General features: G+C 46.3%; 1 protein-coding gene across 1 annotated transcript in view; it reads left to right on the top strand.

The window, feature by feature from the left end:
- Positions 1 to 16,593, top strand: part of DTL (denticleless E3 ubiquitin protein ligase adapter) — a 46,664-nt gene that overhangs the window by 24,943 nt on the left and 5,128 nt on the right. The window contains exons 12-13 of the mRNA XM_075595683.1: positions 3,374 to 3,463; positions 3,848 to 3,980. Of these exons, the coding sequence (XP_075451798.1) occupies positions 3,374 to 3,463; positions 3,848 to 3,980 (223 nt within the window). The remainder of the gene's footprint in view (positions 1 to 3,373; positions 3,464 to 3,847; positions 3,981 to 16,593) is intronic.

Here is a 16,593-nt window from a genome sequence, read left to right as displayed (position 1 = left end):
GAAACAGATTAAGCTTCCTCTTGGTCACCCGTGTTAATTACATCCCGACTGTTCTACATGTCTATTAAATGGGATGAGCAGTGACTCGTACTGTGAGCTGCTGCTGGAGCGCGAGGGCGTAGGGAGCATGTGTGATGTCATCGCACTAACATAGATCTGCTTATAAAAAAACAAAACAAGATTTATCAGTTTCGGTCGCATTTAATCTGAGATGTTGAGGACTTGCATGAAATAGCAGATTTGTATGGAACTGTCATTCACAGCTGCATCTCAGGAGCTGCTATTTAAAGGTGGCGGGGCGAGCTTAAAACCAGGGCGAGGGGTCACAGACCTTCAAACAATTGTTTGCCAATTGAAATCTGCACGCGCACACAACCCCTGCACACTCCAAATCCACCACACCGTGTGTGTGTCGAAAGGAATGCTACTGGGATTGTGACCTCATGTGTGTAACAATGCTACACCCAATATGGCACCTGGTGTCTGCTTGTTGGTTAGCACTCTTTATACTCCATACAAGTATCCTCCCCGCAAGACAGCAGAGGGGCACTGGTACTGCAGCCCAATAATGCCCAGTACAGACATTCACAAGAGAACTGAACAATCGGGCTTTTTTGGTGCCGCTGGTGCAAACAAAAAAAAATGTTCCGACAAAAGTCTTTACGAAAGGGCTACAGTAAGGTATTGGCTGGATAAATGTCAGGCCTTGGGATAGATCTGTGTGCCCTGGTGTATAAGCTGTGTGGGAATGCGTGAGCATCGCATAATGGTGGTGTCAGTGTATGAGAAAGGTGACGCGTTTTCTCTCCTGCCACCCAGAGATACGTTCACTGTTGCCTAACAAATGAAGACCATAATCAGTACGAACAAATATGCTACAGAGCAAGGGTGGCCAACTCCAGTCCTCGAGTGCCACCAACAGGTCAGGTTTTCAGGATGTCCCTGCTTCAGCACAGGGGGCTCAACCAGAGGCTCAGTCTCCACCCGTGCTGAAGCGGAGTTCCTGAACGTGACCTGTTGTTGGCCCTTGAGGGCTGGAGTTGGCCTCCCCTGCATTGGCTGCATCGTGAGTGCTGGTTATAAAGCATGTACTTTTACAGGAACTCGTGTGCTTACCGAAGACCTGGTAACAAAAGCGAGTCACATTGTGGTGTACAGATCTCTTGATACGATCCCAATTTCTAATTTGTTGCAAGCAGCTTCCTGTTTCTCACGTGCGCGTATGTTCTAGTTGTGTGCGGCTCTGTGGTTTGCTGGCAGATAATGGTGGGGTTTATCTGCGCGTCTCTGCTCTTGCAGCTGCAAACTACCTCTGTGTCTAGCTGTGGTCCTGCGTGCTGCTCCCATGTCCTTGCCCCCTGTCTTACTTGGATCCTTGCTGTGTAGAGCGGGTTTTTTTTTTTGCCAAACGGAGTCAGATTTGATGGGAAAGAAATGACAAAAACCTCCCACCGTTATTTTATTTCTAAATGTTTTTTATCAGGAAGTAATACGTGAAAACGAGAGTTCACTCTCAACGTGTGTCCTGGGTACAGAGTTATGACAGGATACATGGTTACATGAAATAAAATGAGGTTATACATGATATTTAAAGACATTGCATGAACAGTACAGCCGGTCCTTGCTTATCCCACGTAATGCGTCCTGCAAACCGCCGTCGGGTAACGGACGGTCGGATTGCGGGTCCATGATGATCTGCATCGTATAAGCGGTTCCAACATCAGATAAGGAGTCCAGCGGGCTGCATTCTCGGCATCGGATAAGGCATGCGACGGAGTGCAGGCTGTCGGATACCGAGGACCGCTAGTATATAACTGGAGACTGAAACACGACGCCAATGTCCCCAACTCAAACGTGTTATTTAAATTGGCAGTCCCACAAATGAATGCGTCTCCTTAGGCTGAGATTATAGTAGGCGCGCACGCCTATCACTCGAGTGATCCCTGCATTGAGGTGACGGGGAGGCGTGGTGGACGCGTCACCAGGCTGGTTCGCTCTCATTGGCTTAACCGCTCACGTGACGCGGCCGCCGCGCGAAAAGACAAAATAATTTATTTTCAAAAATCTGCTGCTCGGTCGCTCTTTCGCTAGCGCGGTCGTGCGCACTATGGGTGGCCTCGTAGGGAAGAGGTCTGTTCTAGCCGCCGCGAGCGCTATAATCTCAGCCTTAGGATGCGGTCCCAGTGCACGCGCGCCCGGCGGGGGGCCGGTGCATGCACAGCGCTGCACACGCGGTCCTGGGAGGGAGAGGTTGCGACTGGAGGGGTCGTGGTGGGGGGTTTGTGGGGGCGTGGCCATGACCTCGCGCGGCTGGTTCGCCCTCATTGGCTTAACCGCCGGCGGGGGCGTGGCCACGGCTCCGTCGCAAGTTCCACACAGTTGTACTCAGCCCCGAGTGACTGGGGGGCCGGTGCTTGTGCGCACAGCGCACGCCGAGGCAGTCACTGGGACCCGCAGCCTAAGTCGCATCACACACTGTCCTTCCGATTTCTGTCTGCTCACATTATCACTTTTAAACAATAATAACAATAAAAAAAAGCTGCAGTCTTGACTTATGGGATTGGGCATATTGTAAGCTCCCTGGGAAACGTGTCCCCCCCCCCCCTTGTTTCCACTTCTGTCTGTCGCATTCCTGCGCTTATTAACCGTCTGCCGTTAAACCAATGTGCATTACGTTTTGTGCAGCCCGAAGTGCACGTTCAGTGCTCTAAAAAATTAAAGACCATTAATAGCACCCGACGTTGTTTGGTTACCATAGAAACAATGTAAATAGTAAGTATTTAAATACTGTGGTTTTTCTTTTCACGTTGGTGCCGAGTGGGACTGGTCCCTTTTTAAATGACAGATCTTGCGGTCTTGCTTCGAACATACAAATGATCTCGGCCTAAATAACCTCCATTTGATGGCCTAAAGAGCGCGCGTATGAAAGTGACGCAATGGGTAATACAGGCAGGCAAGTGGTGTCTGGCTACATTGTGTCCTGATTGACCTGCAGGGTGATAAACTTTAGATGCTATACAGGATTTTGCCTTTTCATGTAGAAACGTGGGAGCTCGCGGCAACGCATTTGTGCATGGGAGCTCCTAGCCGTGAGGTCACGTCCTCGTTATAACTGGCTAGAGCAGGGGTGCTCAACTCCAGTCGTCAAGACACCCCCCCCCCCCCCCCCAAGCAGGTCAGGTTTTCAGGATATCCCTGCTTCAACACAGGTGGCTCAATCAGTCCCTGCTTCATGCAGGTGGCTCAACCAGAGGCTCAGTGTTCGACTTCGTGCTGAAACTGCAATATCCTTGAAATCCAACCTTCTGGGACGGTGGTGGGGTTGAGAACTCTATGGCTAGAAGATGCTGAGTTTCCATTCTCTTGGTTTTAGGTGTCTGATCCCCAGGCGCCTCCAGTGACGCTGCTGGGACATTCTCAGGAGGTGACCTCCGTTACATGGTGCCCATCAGACTTCACCAAGGTTGGTCCTCACATGCCATGTTGTAATGATACCTGTGCATAGTCGCAAACATCTGGGTGGGGAGGGGGGGGAGATGCTTTGAGCTTCTGGCATGGGAGTGATATACCCTATTAACATAGTTATTGCAGGAAAGAGTGAAATAAGAGTACACCTCGGCGCACACGGGTGTCTGCAGAACAGCCTTTGCAACGTTTTAACATTATTTTGTCGTGTGTCAGCAAACCATTTTGTGCCGTTTGCAGCCATTCTTTCCACAACGGCCGCTATCGCGTCTTCCTGGCGCTCACACGTGGCTTAGAGTAGCCACATCTGGCCCTAGAGTGTGTTGTGCAGTTCCTCGCCATGCTGTATTCTGACTAGAACATGTAACGGTCACTTGTGCAGATTGCCACCTGCTCGGATGACAACACGGTGAGAGTGTGGCGACTGAGGCAAAACGTGGACGAGAAAACAGAACCGGGCACAAGTAACCGTGTGGGCTGGGCCGGGCAGAAGCGGTGTGAACTTCCGCCAGTGGGTAAGAATGACCTTTTGTTTTATTGCATATTTAATACATGGGCACATCCTGGTGACAGTCTTCCACTCATTAAATGTTATTGCTCTTACTAAAAGGTTTATTCATGTGATCACCATGATAGAGCAAAAGATTACAAAAACAGTTTCTATATAGGTTGCTATACATATATGTATAGTCACGTTTGTGTTTTTTTTTTACCCCTACTCTGATTGTGTGTCTGTACGTACACATAAATACACACACATCTCTGCAATCCTTGTGGGTTCATCTAACAAGACTATTGTTTTGAACGGGTTACACAACCTTGTTTTGATAGGTTTGCAAATGGAGACTCAAAATCAGACAAAATGCCTCTTAACGTCAATATTATTCAAATGTATATAAAAAAAAAAGTGCTGTGACCGTTAAGAAAAAAGTAGTGTTTGCTCTTATCCATATGTTGTATTTATACGTACCAAACACCCAATGGAGGAATCGTGTATTTCTTAATGCAAAATGTGCCTGTAATAAGACACAATGATTATTTATGCAATATTGTACATAGAAGTTAAGTTCCTGCTCAATAGACCTTACAATGTAACTTTGATGCCTGTAGCACAGGAAGTAGTTATTGGGTGGAGGTGCTGTACATATGAAATCAGTAACCTACATTACCACAATCTAAAGATGTATAACACTGCTGTAATCTGCAGACTGGTCAGAAGCTGCTTCAGGAGCACTGCTGTCTCGGCATCTAATTGGTGGAGGTCCTGCCTTGTAAACCCAGTGTTAGAAATGCACATTTCCTGATCACCCTGGCAGTGGGCACCATTGGGTTAATCCCTTCTCACTCTAGGTAGGACAGGAAGTAGACTTTTGCAGGTAGACCATATAAGGCCCCTCCCTCTACCTGCACACCAGTCTTTTTCCTGTCCTCACAGCTAGGTGTAGGATTTGTTATTTTTTAACAGGGCTCACCTACTGCACTTTGTGCAGAGAACCAGGGTCTCAACCTCTCTCCCCTGAAGCTCCGCGGTGCGCCCTGCGGGGGGCAAGTCGGAGACCCCTTAGAGTCGGGGGTGCCCCTGTTGGGTGGGGGGAAACGGCTGCAGCGCGAGGAAAACTTAGTGCAATGGCCAAGATACGAGGCGCACAGCAGCTGCAGCAGGGACCCATGGAGGCCCAGACTCACCGCATAAGCGCCTGAACGCTGCGGTAAGGTACCCGGCAGCCCGCCACACGCGGAAGGGGGAGCAGCAATAGCTGCGAGCGGAGGAGCTCTACAGACCGCAACAGCGTAACAACGCGGCGGTACTACCCCAGGAATCCGCGGTGAACCTAGGAGGTTCAGAGGACCGCAAGTGTATCAAGGATACTGCGGAGAAGGGTACAGGGCACGTAGCCGCTCGTGAGCGCGCGCGTGCAGGCCGGCAAGTGCGTGCACGGACACGCGAGCCGTGCGGGAGCACGAGCACTGGATGACGTCACGGATGCGACGGCCACACGATGTATGTGTGAGTGAAGCTGCAGCATGGAACGCTCAGCAGGGAGAAGCCAAGTGCTGGATATGGATGCAAAAATGGAGACACCCAAAACATCAGTTCCCAAGACTAGGTGAGTCCTTAGTTTAGTTCTACAATGGGAAAAGAGAGATGGTATATATATATACATTAGGGTGTATGTTTAGCATTTATTTTGTTTTATAAATTAGTTCAGTGGTTACCCTCCCAGAAGCAGGATCTTCAAAAGGGATGGGGGAATCCCTGCAACATAAATGAAGGTTGCTAAGAAACTAAATGGTGTTCAGCTTGTGAGAAACCAGCCCTAATAGGGAAGTAATTATGTGAAGAGTGTCTTAAGACACCTGCAGGTGATACCAGTGAACAAATGAGCATTTTCTTTATTGATGAAGGAGGAGAGTTGATGCGGCAGTGCAGCAAGCTGTTAACCCTGCGCAGGAAAGATCTATATCCCAGACTAGTCTGGATAAGGGGAAAGGTTTTTCATCATATGGGTCTGAAAGTGATTGTTTTCATGTGTCAGAGAATGAAATGGATTCATCAGATCAAGATATTCAGGAATAATCTGAAATTGATGTAGAAAGGGTGGATCCACTCATCAAAGCCTTGATACAGGTTTTTGAACTGAAAGACATTTAGGAGTTAACACAATGGTGATCTTGTGGCTCACAGAGTTGGGGTGTGCAGTGTTTGAGCTGATACTTGGAAGAAGTTGTGGGATCGAATCCAAACAGGAGGAGGTTGAAAACAGGCACCTCTGAAATTTAAAAAAAAAAAAAAAAAAAAAAAAAAAAGTGTCCTGGCTGCTTCAAGAGTTGTACTGGCCTGCTTTGACAGGCTAGGCGTGCTACTACTGCTGCTACTACTGTTGCTACTACTGCTACTGCTACTGCTGCTACTACTGCTACTATTGCTACTATTGCTACTATTGCTACTACTGCTACTAGTACTACTACTGCTTTTACTGCTGCTGCTTTAAAAGGTAGAGTCTTTACTATCCATCAAGTAATTAAGCACCTCATTCAAGTGGAGTTGGCGCAACCAGACGCCGGAGTATTACGCCTAAAAGGTTTGGGAAGATGTATCCATTCCCACAAGAGGAAATGAGAAAGTGGGAGGTTAGCCCAAAGGTGGATCTTGCTATTTCCAGAATAGTAAAAAAGACCACAATTCCCTTAGAGGAGGCAGCGTCATTAAAAGACGCTATGGATAAAAGGATGGATTATGCATTAAAAAAAGCATATGTTACGGCAGGAACAGCCTACAAGCCAGCCATAGCAACTACATCAATTGCTAGAGCTATGCGAGTGTGGATTGCCAATATTGAAGAGGCAATAGACAAGGGTGTAAAAAGAAGTACTATTCTTAAGGCGTTGTCAGTGGTGTAATGGGCAACTGATTACATAGCAGAAGCCTCATTGGATGCAGTAAAAATAGCAGTCAAGTCTATGGTACGAGCGGTATCAGCAAGAGGAGCTTTATGGCTCAGACAGTGGATGGCTGACACAGCATCAAAGAACACCTTATGTACATTACCATTTGAAGGTGAATTCCTATTCGGCAGCAAACTAGATGCAATAATAACAAAGGCATCACTACAGAGCCAGGAGATTCAGTCTCCAACAGATGAATAAAATCAAGATAAAGAGATGTTTAGCTTCTGAGAATCCAGCTGTTATAGGAATACGGCTTTAAGGAAATTACTACAGGCAGAAGTAATAGAAAAGGTAAGAGGAAGCGGAATTTTTCCAGAATAATTTTGGTAAAGATGCCTACAGGGGATTACAGAGCAATACTAGACCTAAGAAAGGTAAATTCAGTCTTGAAGATAAGAAAGTTCAAGATGGTGTCTGTAAATCTGATTATACAAGAGGTACAACCAGGAGACTGGATGGTGGCGATAGACTTAAAAGACGCTTATTACATGTACCAATAGCAAAAGGGTATCAAAGATTCCTAAGGTTTGCAGTAAATCAAGAGTATTATCAATACACAGCACTAACATTGGTCTGGCAACTTCCCCAAGGTCGTTTACAAAGGTTCTAGCCCCTCTAGTGGCAGAGATGAGAAAGGGGGGTAGAGATATACCCTTACCTGGACGACATCCTGGTAAAATCAAAGGATGGGGGGAAACTCCAACAAGACCAGAAAATGGTAATAACCTTCCTAGAACATCACGGTTGGTTAATAAACAGAGACAAGAGCATTGGGTACCCACTCAGCTCTTAAGATTTCTGGGAGTGAGATTGCCAGAGGCAAAGGGGCTAGACATAGCCATGCGAACAAGGAGGCTCAGAAAAGCTACCAGGACTTCTGCAGAAGAATGCATGAGACTCCTGGGGAAATTCGCTTCAACATTAAGCGTTGCATATGAGACCTCTGCAAAAACAATTTTCTGCAACAATGGAACGGGAATCACAAAGACACAAGACAAAGAATCTTGTTACACCCACAAACAAAACAAGAGTTAAAATGGTGGGAAGATACCCGAAACCTGGTCAAAGGGAAAACGCTACAACCTGTGCACTGGTTAAAAAATTACAACAGATGCGAGCAAGACAGGTTGGGGGGCTCAGATGGGAGAAGAAGTGGTGCAAGGAACCTGGGGAAATCAGGTAAACCACTTACCATCAAATCTGCTGGAATTAAAAGCAGTACAAAAGGCCCTAGAAGTTTTCCAGGACAAAATAAGAGATGGCTGTATAAGATAGAATCAGACAACAGCTCTGTGGTCAAATATATAGCCAAACAAGGAGGAACCAGGAGCAGAAAGCTGATGAAGCTCACAGCAGAAATACTCGGTTGGGCAGAGTGCCACTTGTCGGATATCACAGCCATACATATCCCAGGACTAGAAAATGTCACAGCAGACTTTCTAAGTCGCAATATCATTCACCCAGGAGAATGGGCGTTAAATCCAGGAGTATTCCAAGACCTGGTAGAGCGATGGGGTCAACCAGACATCGATCTGATGGCGACACACCAGAATCGCAAAGTAAGGAACTATTGTTCCAGACAATTTCACCCAAGCGCACAAGCTACAGATGCTCTCAGTCTCAAATGGGACTTCAAATTGGGATACCTGTTCCCTCCAATTCCTCTGATTCCAAAAACAATCAGGAAAATCAGAGAAGAGAGAGCAGAGGTGATATTCATAGCACCATACTGGCCAAGAAGGCTTTGGTTTACACAACTGGTAAATATGGCAGTGGATACACCATGGCACATACCAGATCAAAAAGGCCTGATGCAACAGGGGCCAATAAGCCATCCAAATACCAAACAATGGGCTTTGACGGCATGGCGATTGAGCGGGAGACATTGAGACTGAAGGGTTGTTCAGAGAAAACAATTCAAACCCTCTTACAAGCAAGGAGAAGTTCCACATCAAGAGTATACCATAGAATCTGGCTCTGCTTTTGTGATTGGTGTGAAAAAGAGAGAAAATTTCCTTTCACCAAAAATTGTATCTATAGTGGAATTCCTGCATAAAGGATTTGAGAAAGGTCTCAGTCTCAGCTCATTAAAAGTACAAGTGTCGGCACTATCAGCTTTGTTGGAAAGAAATCTGGCAGTAGAAAGACTGATAATCAGGTTCTTTCAAGCAGTTAAAAGGTTAAAACCTCAAATTAAGAACAGAGTACCTACATGGGACTTGTCGTTAGTCTTGGATGTATTAACAGCAGCTCCGTTTGAACCAATACAGGACATTGGCCTAAAATGGTTGTCTGGGAAAATGGCGTTTCTGATAGCAATCACCTCGGCAAGGAGAGTGGGAGAACTACAGGCGCTATCTGCTAAGGAGCCATTCCTAATCATACATCAAGACAAGGCAGTTCTTAGACTGATACATCAATTCCTGCCAAAGGTGGTATCACAGTTCCACATAAGTCAGGAGATGGTGATCCCGTCATTTTGTCCAGAACCAAAAAATGAGAAAGAGGAAAGGTTACACAAATTGGACGTGGTAAGATGTCTTAAGGTGTACCTAGAAAGGATGAGAGATATCCGAAAGTCTGACAAATTATTTGTCAGCCCAGAGGGACCAAAGAAGGGACAAGCGGCATCAAAGACTACAATTGCACAGTGGATGGTGTCTTGTATCAAAGAGCTTATGAAAGCAAAGGACAAGATAAACCTTTGAAGGTGAAGGCCCATTCTACAAGGGCCATGGCTACTTCATGGGCATTCAAAGCCCAGGCCACACCAGGGCAGATATGTAAAGCAGCTGTCTGGTCCTCATTCAATACATTTCTGAAATACTACAGACTAGACGTACAATCATCAGCTGACGCAAGCTTTGGACGTAGAGTCTTAGAAACTGTAGTGAAATAAAGTGTAAAGGGTATTAATAAAGGTTGAACTGATAAGACATTAAACTGGTGTTGTCTATTCTGATGTTCCCTCCCTAAAAATTGCACTGCTTGGGTATGTCCCAATGGTGCCCACTGCCAGGGTGATCAGGAAAGGAGAAAATTTAAACAACTTACCGTAATTTTCTTTTCCTGGAACCATGGCAGTGGGCACATAGTTACCCTCCCTATGTATGTCTAATGCCTATCAGTTATATATTTTCAGCTATGGAAGAAACGTAAGACTGGTGTGCAGGTAGAGGGAGGGGCCTTATATGGTCTACCTGCAAAAGTCTACTTCCTGTCCTACCTAGAGTGAGAAGGGATTAACCCAATGGTGCCCACTGCCATGGTTCCAGGAAAAGAAAATTACGGTAAGTTGTTTAAATTTTCTCCTTTCCTGTTCACCATGGCAGTGGGCACAGTAGGGTTAACTATTCTCAGCAGTGTAGGACAGGAAATTGAATTGTTGCAGGTAGGCCATAAAAGGCCCCTTCCTCTACCTGCAGATAGTCTTTTTTTCCTGTCCTACAGCCAGGAGTAGTGTGTTATTTTGTAATAGGACTCACCGGACTCTAGCTATTGCAGTCCAGCCAGTTTGACGTACCGTGGGTGGTAGTAAGACTGAGGCCCGTGCGACCGGGCAGTATTGCGGATGTGTCTTTGAATGCAGCAGGCAAACAGCAGGGCTGTAGATTGGATCACAGGCTCAAATTACCGCACAGGCATTTGAGAACGCAGTGGCGTGGGGACGACAGACCGGCAAGGCGCCCCATGTAAGTACATAGCGCGCGCACGGTCGAACTTGCGCGCGCTACGGGTCCACAGACGTGCGCGAGAGCAAAGCGTTTCGATTGGACGCATTGACGCTGATGTCACAGCGACAGAGCGACGGCACACCGAGCTGTGTGAAGATATCCTGGAAACAGCCGCAGCATTGAACGCTCGGCAGACAGGAGAAATCAGCTGCAAGAGGCTGAAAGAAGTTGGGAAGTAAAAGGTCGCTTACAAAAATTAGGTGAGTTCTTAGCGTAGTTTGCTAGAGTAAAAACGAGAGTTGATATCATGGAACTGAAAGAAGTATTGTTTTTTCACCTTAGTACTATGGTTATACCACCGGAAGAAGGAATTTCTAAGGGGGCGGTAGAGTCCCTGCATCAAAAGAAGAAAGCTGCTAAAAAAAAAACCTAACTAAATGGTGTGCAGCATGTGAAAAACCAGCGTTAGACGCCAAGAAGATTTGTGCAGACTGCCTTAAAGCAGCAGCAGGAGAGTCAAATGAACAAATGAATACTTTCCTAGCATGGATGAAAGATACAGTCGAGCAGAGTGTGGAGTCTGCGGGGCAACAAGCAGTGAAGCCAACGTAAAAGAGAACAAGATCTCAGATCAGCCTGGATATAGTGCGAGACTCCTCATCAGACAAATCAGAGATGATAGATCACCAAGCGTCGGAAGGGGAGTGCGATTCGTCAGAGCAAGAAATGCAGGGAGAAGAATCAGAATTTAATTTAGAAAAGGTGGATCCTCTTATAAAGGCAGTAAGAGAAACATTGCAATTAGAGGATACAGAAGAGTTACTCAGAAATCAGATACATTAATTGGGACAAGGCAGAATAAAATCAGATGTTTTCCAATTAATAAAGTAATCAAAGATATGATAAAACTAGAATTGTCACAGCCGGATAGAAAACTACCAATATACGGAGCTGCCGTTTGGACTAGCAACATCTTCCACAAGGTTTACAAAGGTGTTAGCCCCATTCATAGCAGAATTTTTAAAAAAAAAAGGACGTGGAAATGTATGCATATCTAGACGATATTCTGATAAAATCACAGAAACAAGTATAGCCTGGAGCTCCCGTGGCTCCTGGAGACCCCCTTCCCCTGGCGCAGCTCGATCGCGGGTATTGAAAAACCCGACGGCTGCTTCCAAGGGTGGGGGCTGGAGCAGGGAGCAGCGCGGCTTCTCCTGCCTGCGGCCGGTTGCCGTGGACGCGATCGGGCCGTTGCTAAGGCCGCGATCGCATCTCTAAGGTCTCTGCGGCCGCCGCCATTGAGGACTGTCTCACGCATGCGCAGTGATCGCGCGAGGCCAGGAAGAGCCCCAGAGACAGGGCTGAGTCGCGCATGCGCAGGGCTAGCCGGGAAGGCGCAGGAGAGGTTGAGGCGGCCCTTAGTAGTTCGCGCATGCGCAGGAGAAGCGCGCACGCGGCCCCAACGCTATAGCAGCCTCCTGGGAACTACAACTCCCAGGAGGCATAGGGAGGCAGGCACCAGGTGCCTCATAGCGGCCAATAGGGCTGGAGGATTCTCAGCCCGGGAGAATAGATACATTTCCCGGGCTTTGGTCAAGTCAGTTGGAGCAGCGGAGCTGAAGGGGAAGGAAGGATGCAGGGAGTGAGTGCAGCTCCTGCATCCTGATAGGTACCCTCACCCTCCAGGTAGGCCCCAACTCCCCACCAGGTTAGTGGGTAACTGATAAGGGACGGCCCTAGATAGGGAGGTCACCCTTAGGTGTGTGTAAGGTGCAGGTTTGGCAGTGCCACAGCGGGTAGTGCTGTGCGCACTGGCAAATAGGCACAGAGTGTGTGCAGTGTGTTTACTGCGAGTTCCAGGGTGCTGTGTGTGTGTTGCTGCATGTGCTGGGCGCAGTGTGTGCAGCGTGTGTGAATGTCTGCAGGCTGACAGTGAGAGCGGTGTGTCTGCTGCAGGCTGTTAGGAGTAGCGAGTAGCTAGAAGTTAGGGAGGATTAGGGACTTGGGTAGATAAGGGAGTGGGGCAGGTTATTAACCCCGCAGGCCCTAGGAGTTTCCCCCAAGTCACCTCAGGTTGCGGTTCATCAGGGACAGGCCCTAGGTTAGGGTTCCTGTCACTTTAGGGTTAGTTAGGGATAGATAGGGATAGCGGCGGCTGCTGTTCCCGTGAGACGGTGTGTTACCGAGAGAAGGTTGTGTTCCCGTGAAGCGGTGGGACCCTCGTTGGGGTTCCTGGAGAAGTACCTGAATAAGGATCAGACGGACGTCTGACCCTTTGAGAAGTGTGTTGCAGGCCCGAGCATCGGAGTGCTCGGAAGGTATTTCAACACATGTGCACCAACAGGCCTAATAGATAACTTAGTGACTGCGCAGTCACCCACGACCTCCGTAGGAGTACGGGACATGTGGGTGGGGGATTACAGGACACTGGGTGGGAACGTCAGACATTGGGCCTGAGATGCATAAGGTTATGTAATGTGTTATATGTTCATAGTAAAGTCCTTAGTTATTATATAATCACTGTGTGTGAGGTTTCTGATTTGGTTCCTATGTAGGGTCATTCTACACTTCCATAGAATCCTACATAGGTGGAGGCGCTGAAAGAACATCCGTTCCAGAGGATTCACCCCAGGCTCTCATTAGCGGAGGCTCAGACCTCCTGTGAGCCTACAGGTATACGCACCACACCGGTAACACTACATGTTCTACTCACCCACACTATATATGAGATTGGGTGGGGTGGAATACCCGTTACACAAGAAAAACTGCTACAAGACAGAAACATAGTCTTGTCTTTTCTAGAACATCATGGCTGGATCATAAACGTCGACAAAAGCCAACTAGTACCAACAGTCTTTAAAATTCTGGGAGTAGAATTTCACACGGCAGAAGGAGAGGTGCGATTACCATATTCAAGGATCCAAGACATTGGAATCCAGACAAGAAAGCTCAGAACAGCGACCAGCTCTTCAGCAGCAGACTGCATGAGACTCCTGAGGGAATTTACATCAACGCTAAATGTAGTAAAATGGGCAGGTCTACACATGAGACCATTACAACAACAACATTTACAGCAGTGGAACGGAGATCCCAAGGATGTAAAACAAGAAGTATACATATACCCACACACACACAAAGAACTAAGATGCTGCTGAAGAGATGTTCGCTGTTCTGAGCAAACGGTATACTACAGAATTTTGGTTACGCTTCAGAGACTGGTGTGTTAAACAAAAACAGATGGTTTTTTTTCCTCCAAATACTGACACATTAGTAGAATTCCTACAAGAAGGGTTTGATAGAGGACTCGGCCTCAGTTCATCGAAGGTCACGTTTCTGCATTGTCAGCACTGCTCGAGAAGAATCTAGCAACTGAAAGACTCGTTCGTTTTTTACAAGCAGTAAGGAGGTTAAGACCGCAAATCAAGAATAGTGCCAGCATGGGATCTATCACTAGTACTGGATGTTCTCACAATGCAGCCTTTCGAACCGATAGATCAAATACCCTTGAGGTTTGTATCATGGAAGGTGGCACCCCTGATGGCTATTACATGAGCAAGGAGAGTGGGAGCGTTACTAGCCTTGTCTTGTAAAGAACCGTCTCTGGTCATCCACCAAGATAAAGCAGTGATGCGACCAGTGTAGCATTTCTTACCAAAAGTAGTTTCTCCATTTCATATAAACCAAGAAATTGTAATCCTTCATTTTGCCCAAAACCAGGTAATAATAAGAAGAAAGAAAGATTGCATAATCGTGACGTAGCGAGGGGCTTGAAAACCTATATCGAGAGGGTGCCAGACAGAAGAAAGTCCGGCTGTTTATCATTCCAGAAGGGCCAAGGACGGGGCAAGCAGCGTCCAAAGCAACAATATCTAAATGGATTGTATCATGTATCAGAAAATCGTACGAAGACAAAGGACAAAATCCACCGTTGAATTTAAAGGCGCGTTCAACAAAAGCAATAGTCATTGGTGGGCATTCAAGGCACAAGCATCACCGGCACAAATCTGCAAAGTGGCAGTATGGTCTTCATTTAACACATTTATGAAGTATTACAGATTGGACATTCAGGCTTCCGCTGACACAAGCTTTGGTCGAAAAGTACTACAGTCTGTGATAAAATAAAGTGGAATACTATAATCAAATAAAGTGGTTGAAACTGATATTGGCATTGGGTTTGTTTTTTCCCTCCCTAAATAATACTGCTTGGGTATGTCCCTACGGTGCCCACTGCCAGGGTGAACAGGAAAGGAGAAAATTTAACCAACTTACAGTAATTTTCTTTTCCTGGAACCCTGGCAGTGGGCACATAGTTGCCCTCCCTATGTATGTCTAATATACAGTTGTGTGAAAAAGAAAATACACCCTCTTTGAATTTTATGGTTTTACATATAAGGACATAATAACAATCATCTGTTCCTTAGCAGGTCTAAAAATTAGGTAAATACAACCTCAGATAAACACATGACATATTACACAGTCATGATTTATTTAACAAAAATGAAGCCATATGTGGAAAAACCAAGTACACCCTTACTGCTTCCATAGGAATTAAGATGCTAAGTAGCAGACAGGTGCTGCTAATCAAATGCCCTTGATTAATTGATCATCAGCAAGTGTGACCACCTGTATAAAAGCCACAATTTGCGAGTCTGGAGCATTCAAGTGTGTGTTAACACAATAACAAGGAGGAAAGACATCAGGAATGATCTTAGAAAAGCAATTGCTGCTGCCCATCAATCTGGGAAGGGTTATAAGGCCATTTCCAAACAATTTAAAGTCCATCATTCTACAGTGAGAAAGATTCTTCAAAAGTGGAAAACATTCAAGACGGTTGCCAATCTTCCCAGGAGTGGACGTCCCAGCAAATTCACCCCAAGGTCAGACCGTGCAATGTTCAGAGAAATTGCAAAAAAAACAAGAGTTACATTTCAGACTCTACAGGCCTCAGTTAGCATGTTAAATGTTAAAGTTCATGACAGTACAATTAGAAAGAGACTGAACACGTATGGTTTGTTTGGAAGGGTTGCCAGGAGAAAGCCTCTTCTCTCTAAAAAGAACATGGCAGCACGCCTTAGGTTTGCAAAGTTGCATCTGGACAAACCACAAGACTTTTGGAACAATGTCCTTTGGACAGACGAGATCAAAGTGGAGTTGTTTGGCCATAATGTACAGCGCCACGTTTGGCGAAAACCAAATACAGCATATCAGCACAAACACCTCATACCAACTGTCAAGCATGGTGGTGGAGGAGTGATGATTTGAGCTTTTTTTGCAGCCACAGGACCTGGGAACCTTGCAGTCATTGAGTCAACCATGAACTTCTCTGTATACCAAAGTATTCTAGAGTCAAATGTCAGGCCATCTGTCCGACAGCTAAAGCTTGGCCAAAATTGGGTCATGCAACAGGACAATGATCCCAAGCACACCAGCAAATCTACAACAGAAGGGCTGAAAAAGAAAAGAATCAAGGTATTGCAATGGCCCAGTCAAAGTCCAGACCCCAACCAGATTGAAATGCTGTGGCTGGACCTTAAGAGAGCTGTGCATAAACAAATGCCCACAAACCTCAATGAACAGAAGCAACATTGTAAAGAAGAGTGGACCAGAATTCCTCCACAGCGATGTGAGAGACTGATAGTCATACAGAAAACGATTACTTCAAGTTATTGCTGCTGAAGGTGGTTCTACAAGCTATTGAATCATAAGGTATACTTAGTTTTTCACACATGGCTTCTTCATTTTAGCTTTATTTTTGTTAAATCATGACACGGTGTAATATGTCATGTGTTGTTGTTCATCTGAGGTTGTATTTACCTAATTTCTAGACCTGCTAAGGAACAGGATTGTTATGTCTTGATATGTAAAACCATAGAATTCAAAGAGGGTGTACTTTTCCACACAACTGTATACAGGCATACCCCGGTTTAAGGACACTCACTTTAAGTACACTCGCGAGTAAGGACATATCGCCCAATAGGCAAACGGCAGCTCACGCATGCGCCTG

The sequence above is a fragment of the Ascaphus truei genome, chromosome 4 (assembly GCF_040206685.1).
Source record: "Ascaphus truei isolate aAscTru1 chromosome 4, aAscTru1.hap1, whole genome shotgun sequence".
Taxonomy (NCBI): domain Eukaryota; kingdom Metazoa; phylum Chordata; class Amphibia; order Anura; family Ascaphidae; genus Ascaphus; species Ascaphus truei.
The sequence above is the reverse complement of the archived record's forward strand: the minus strand, read 5'-3'. Positions and strand labels throughout refer to the sequence as shown.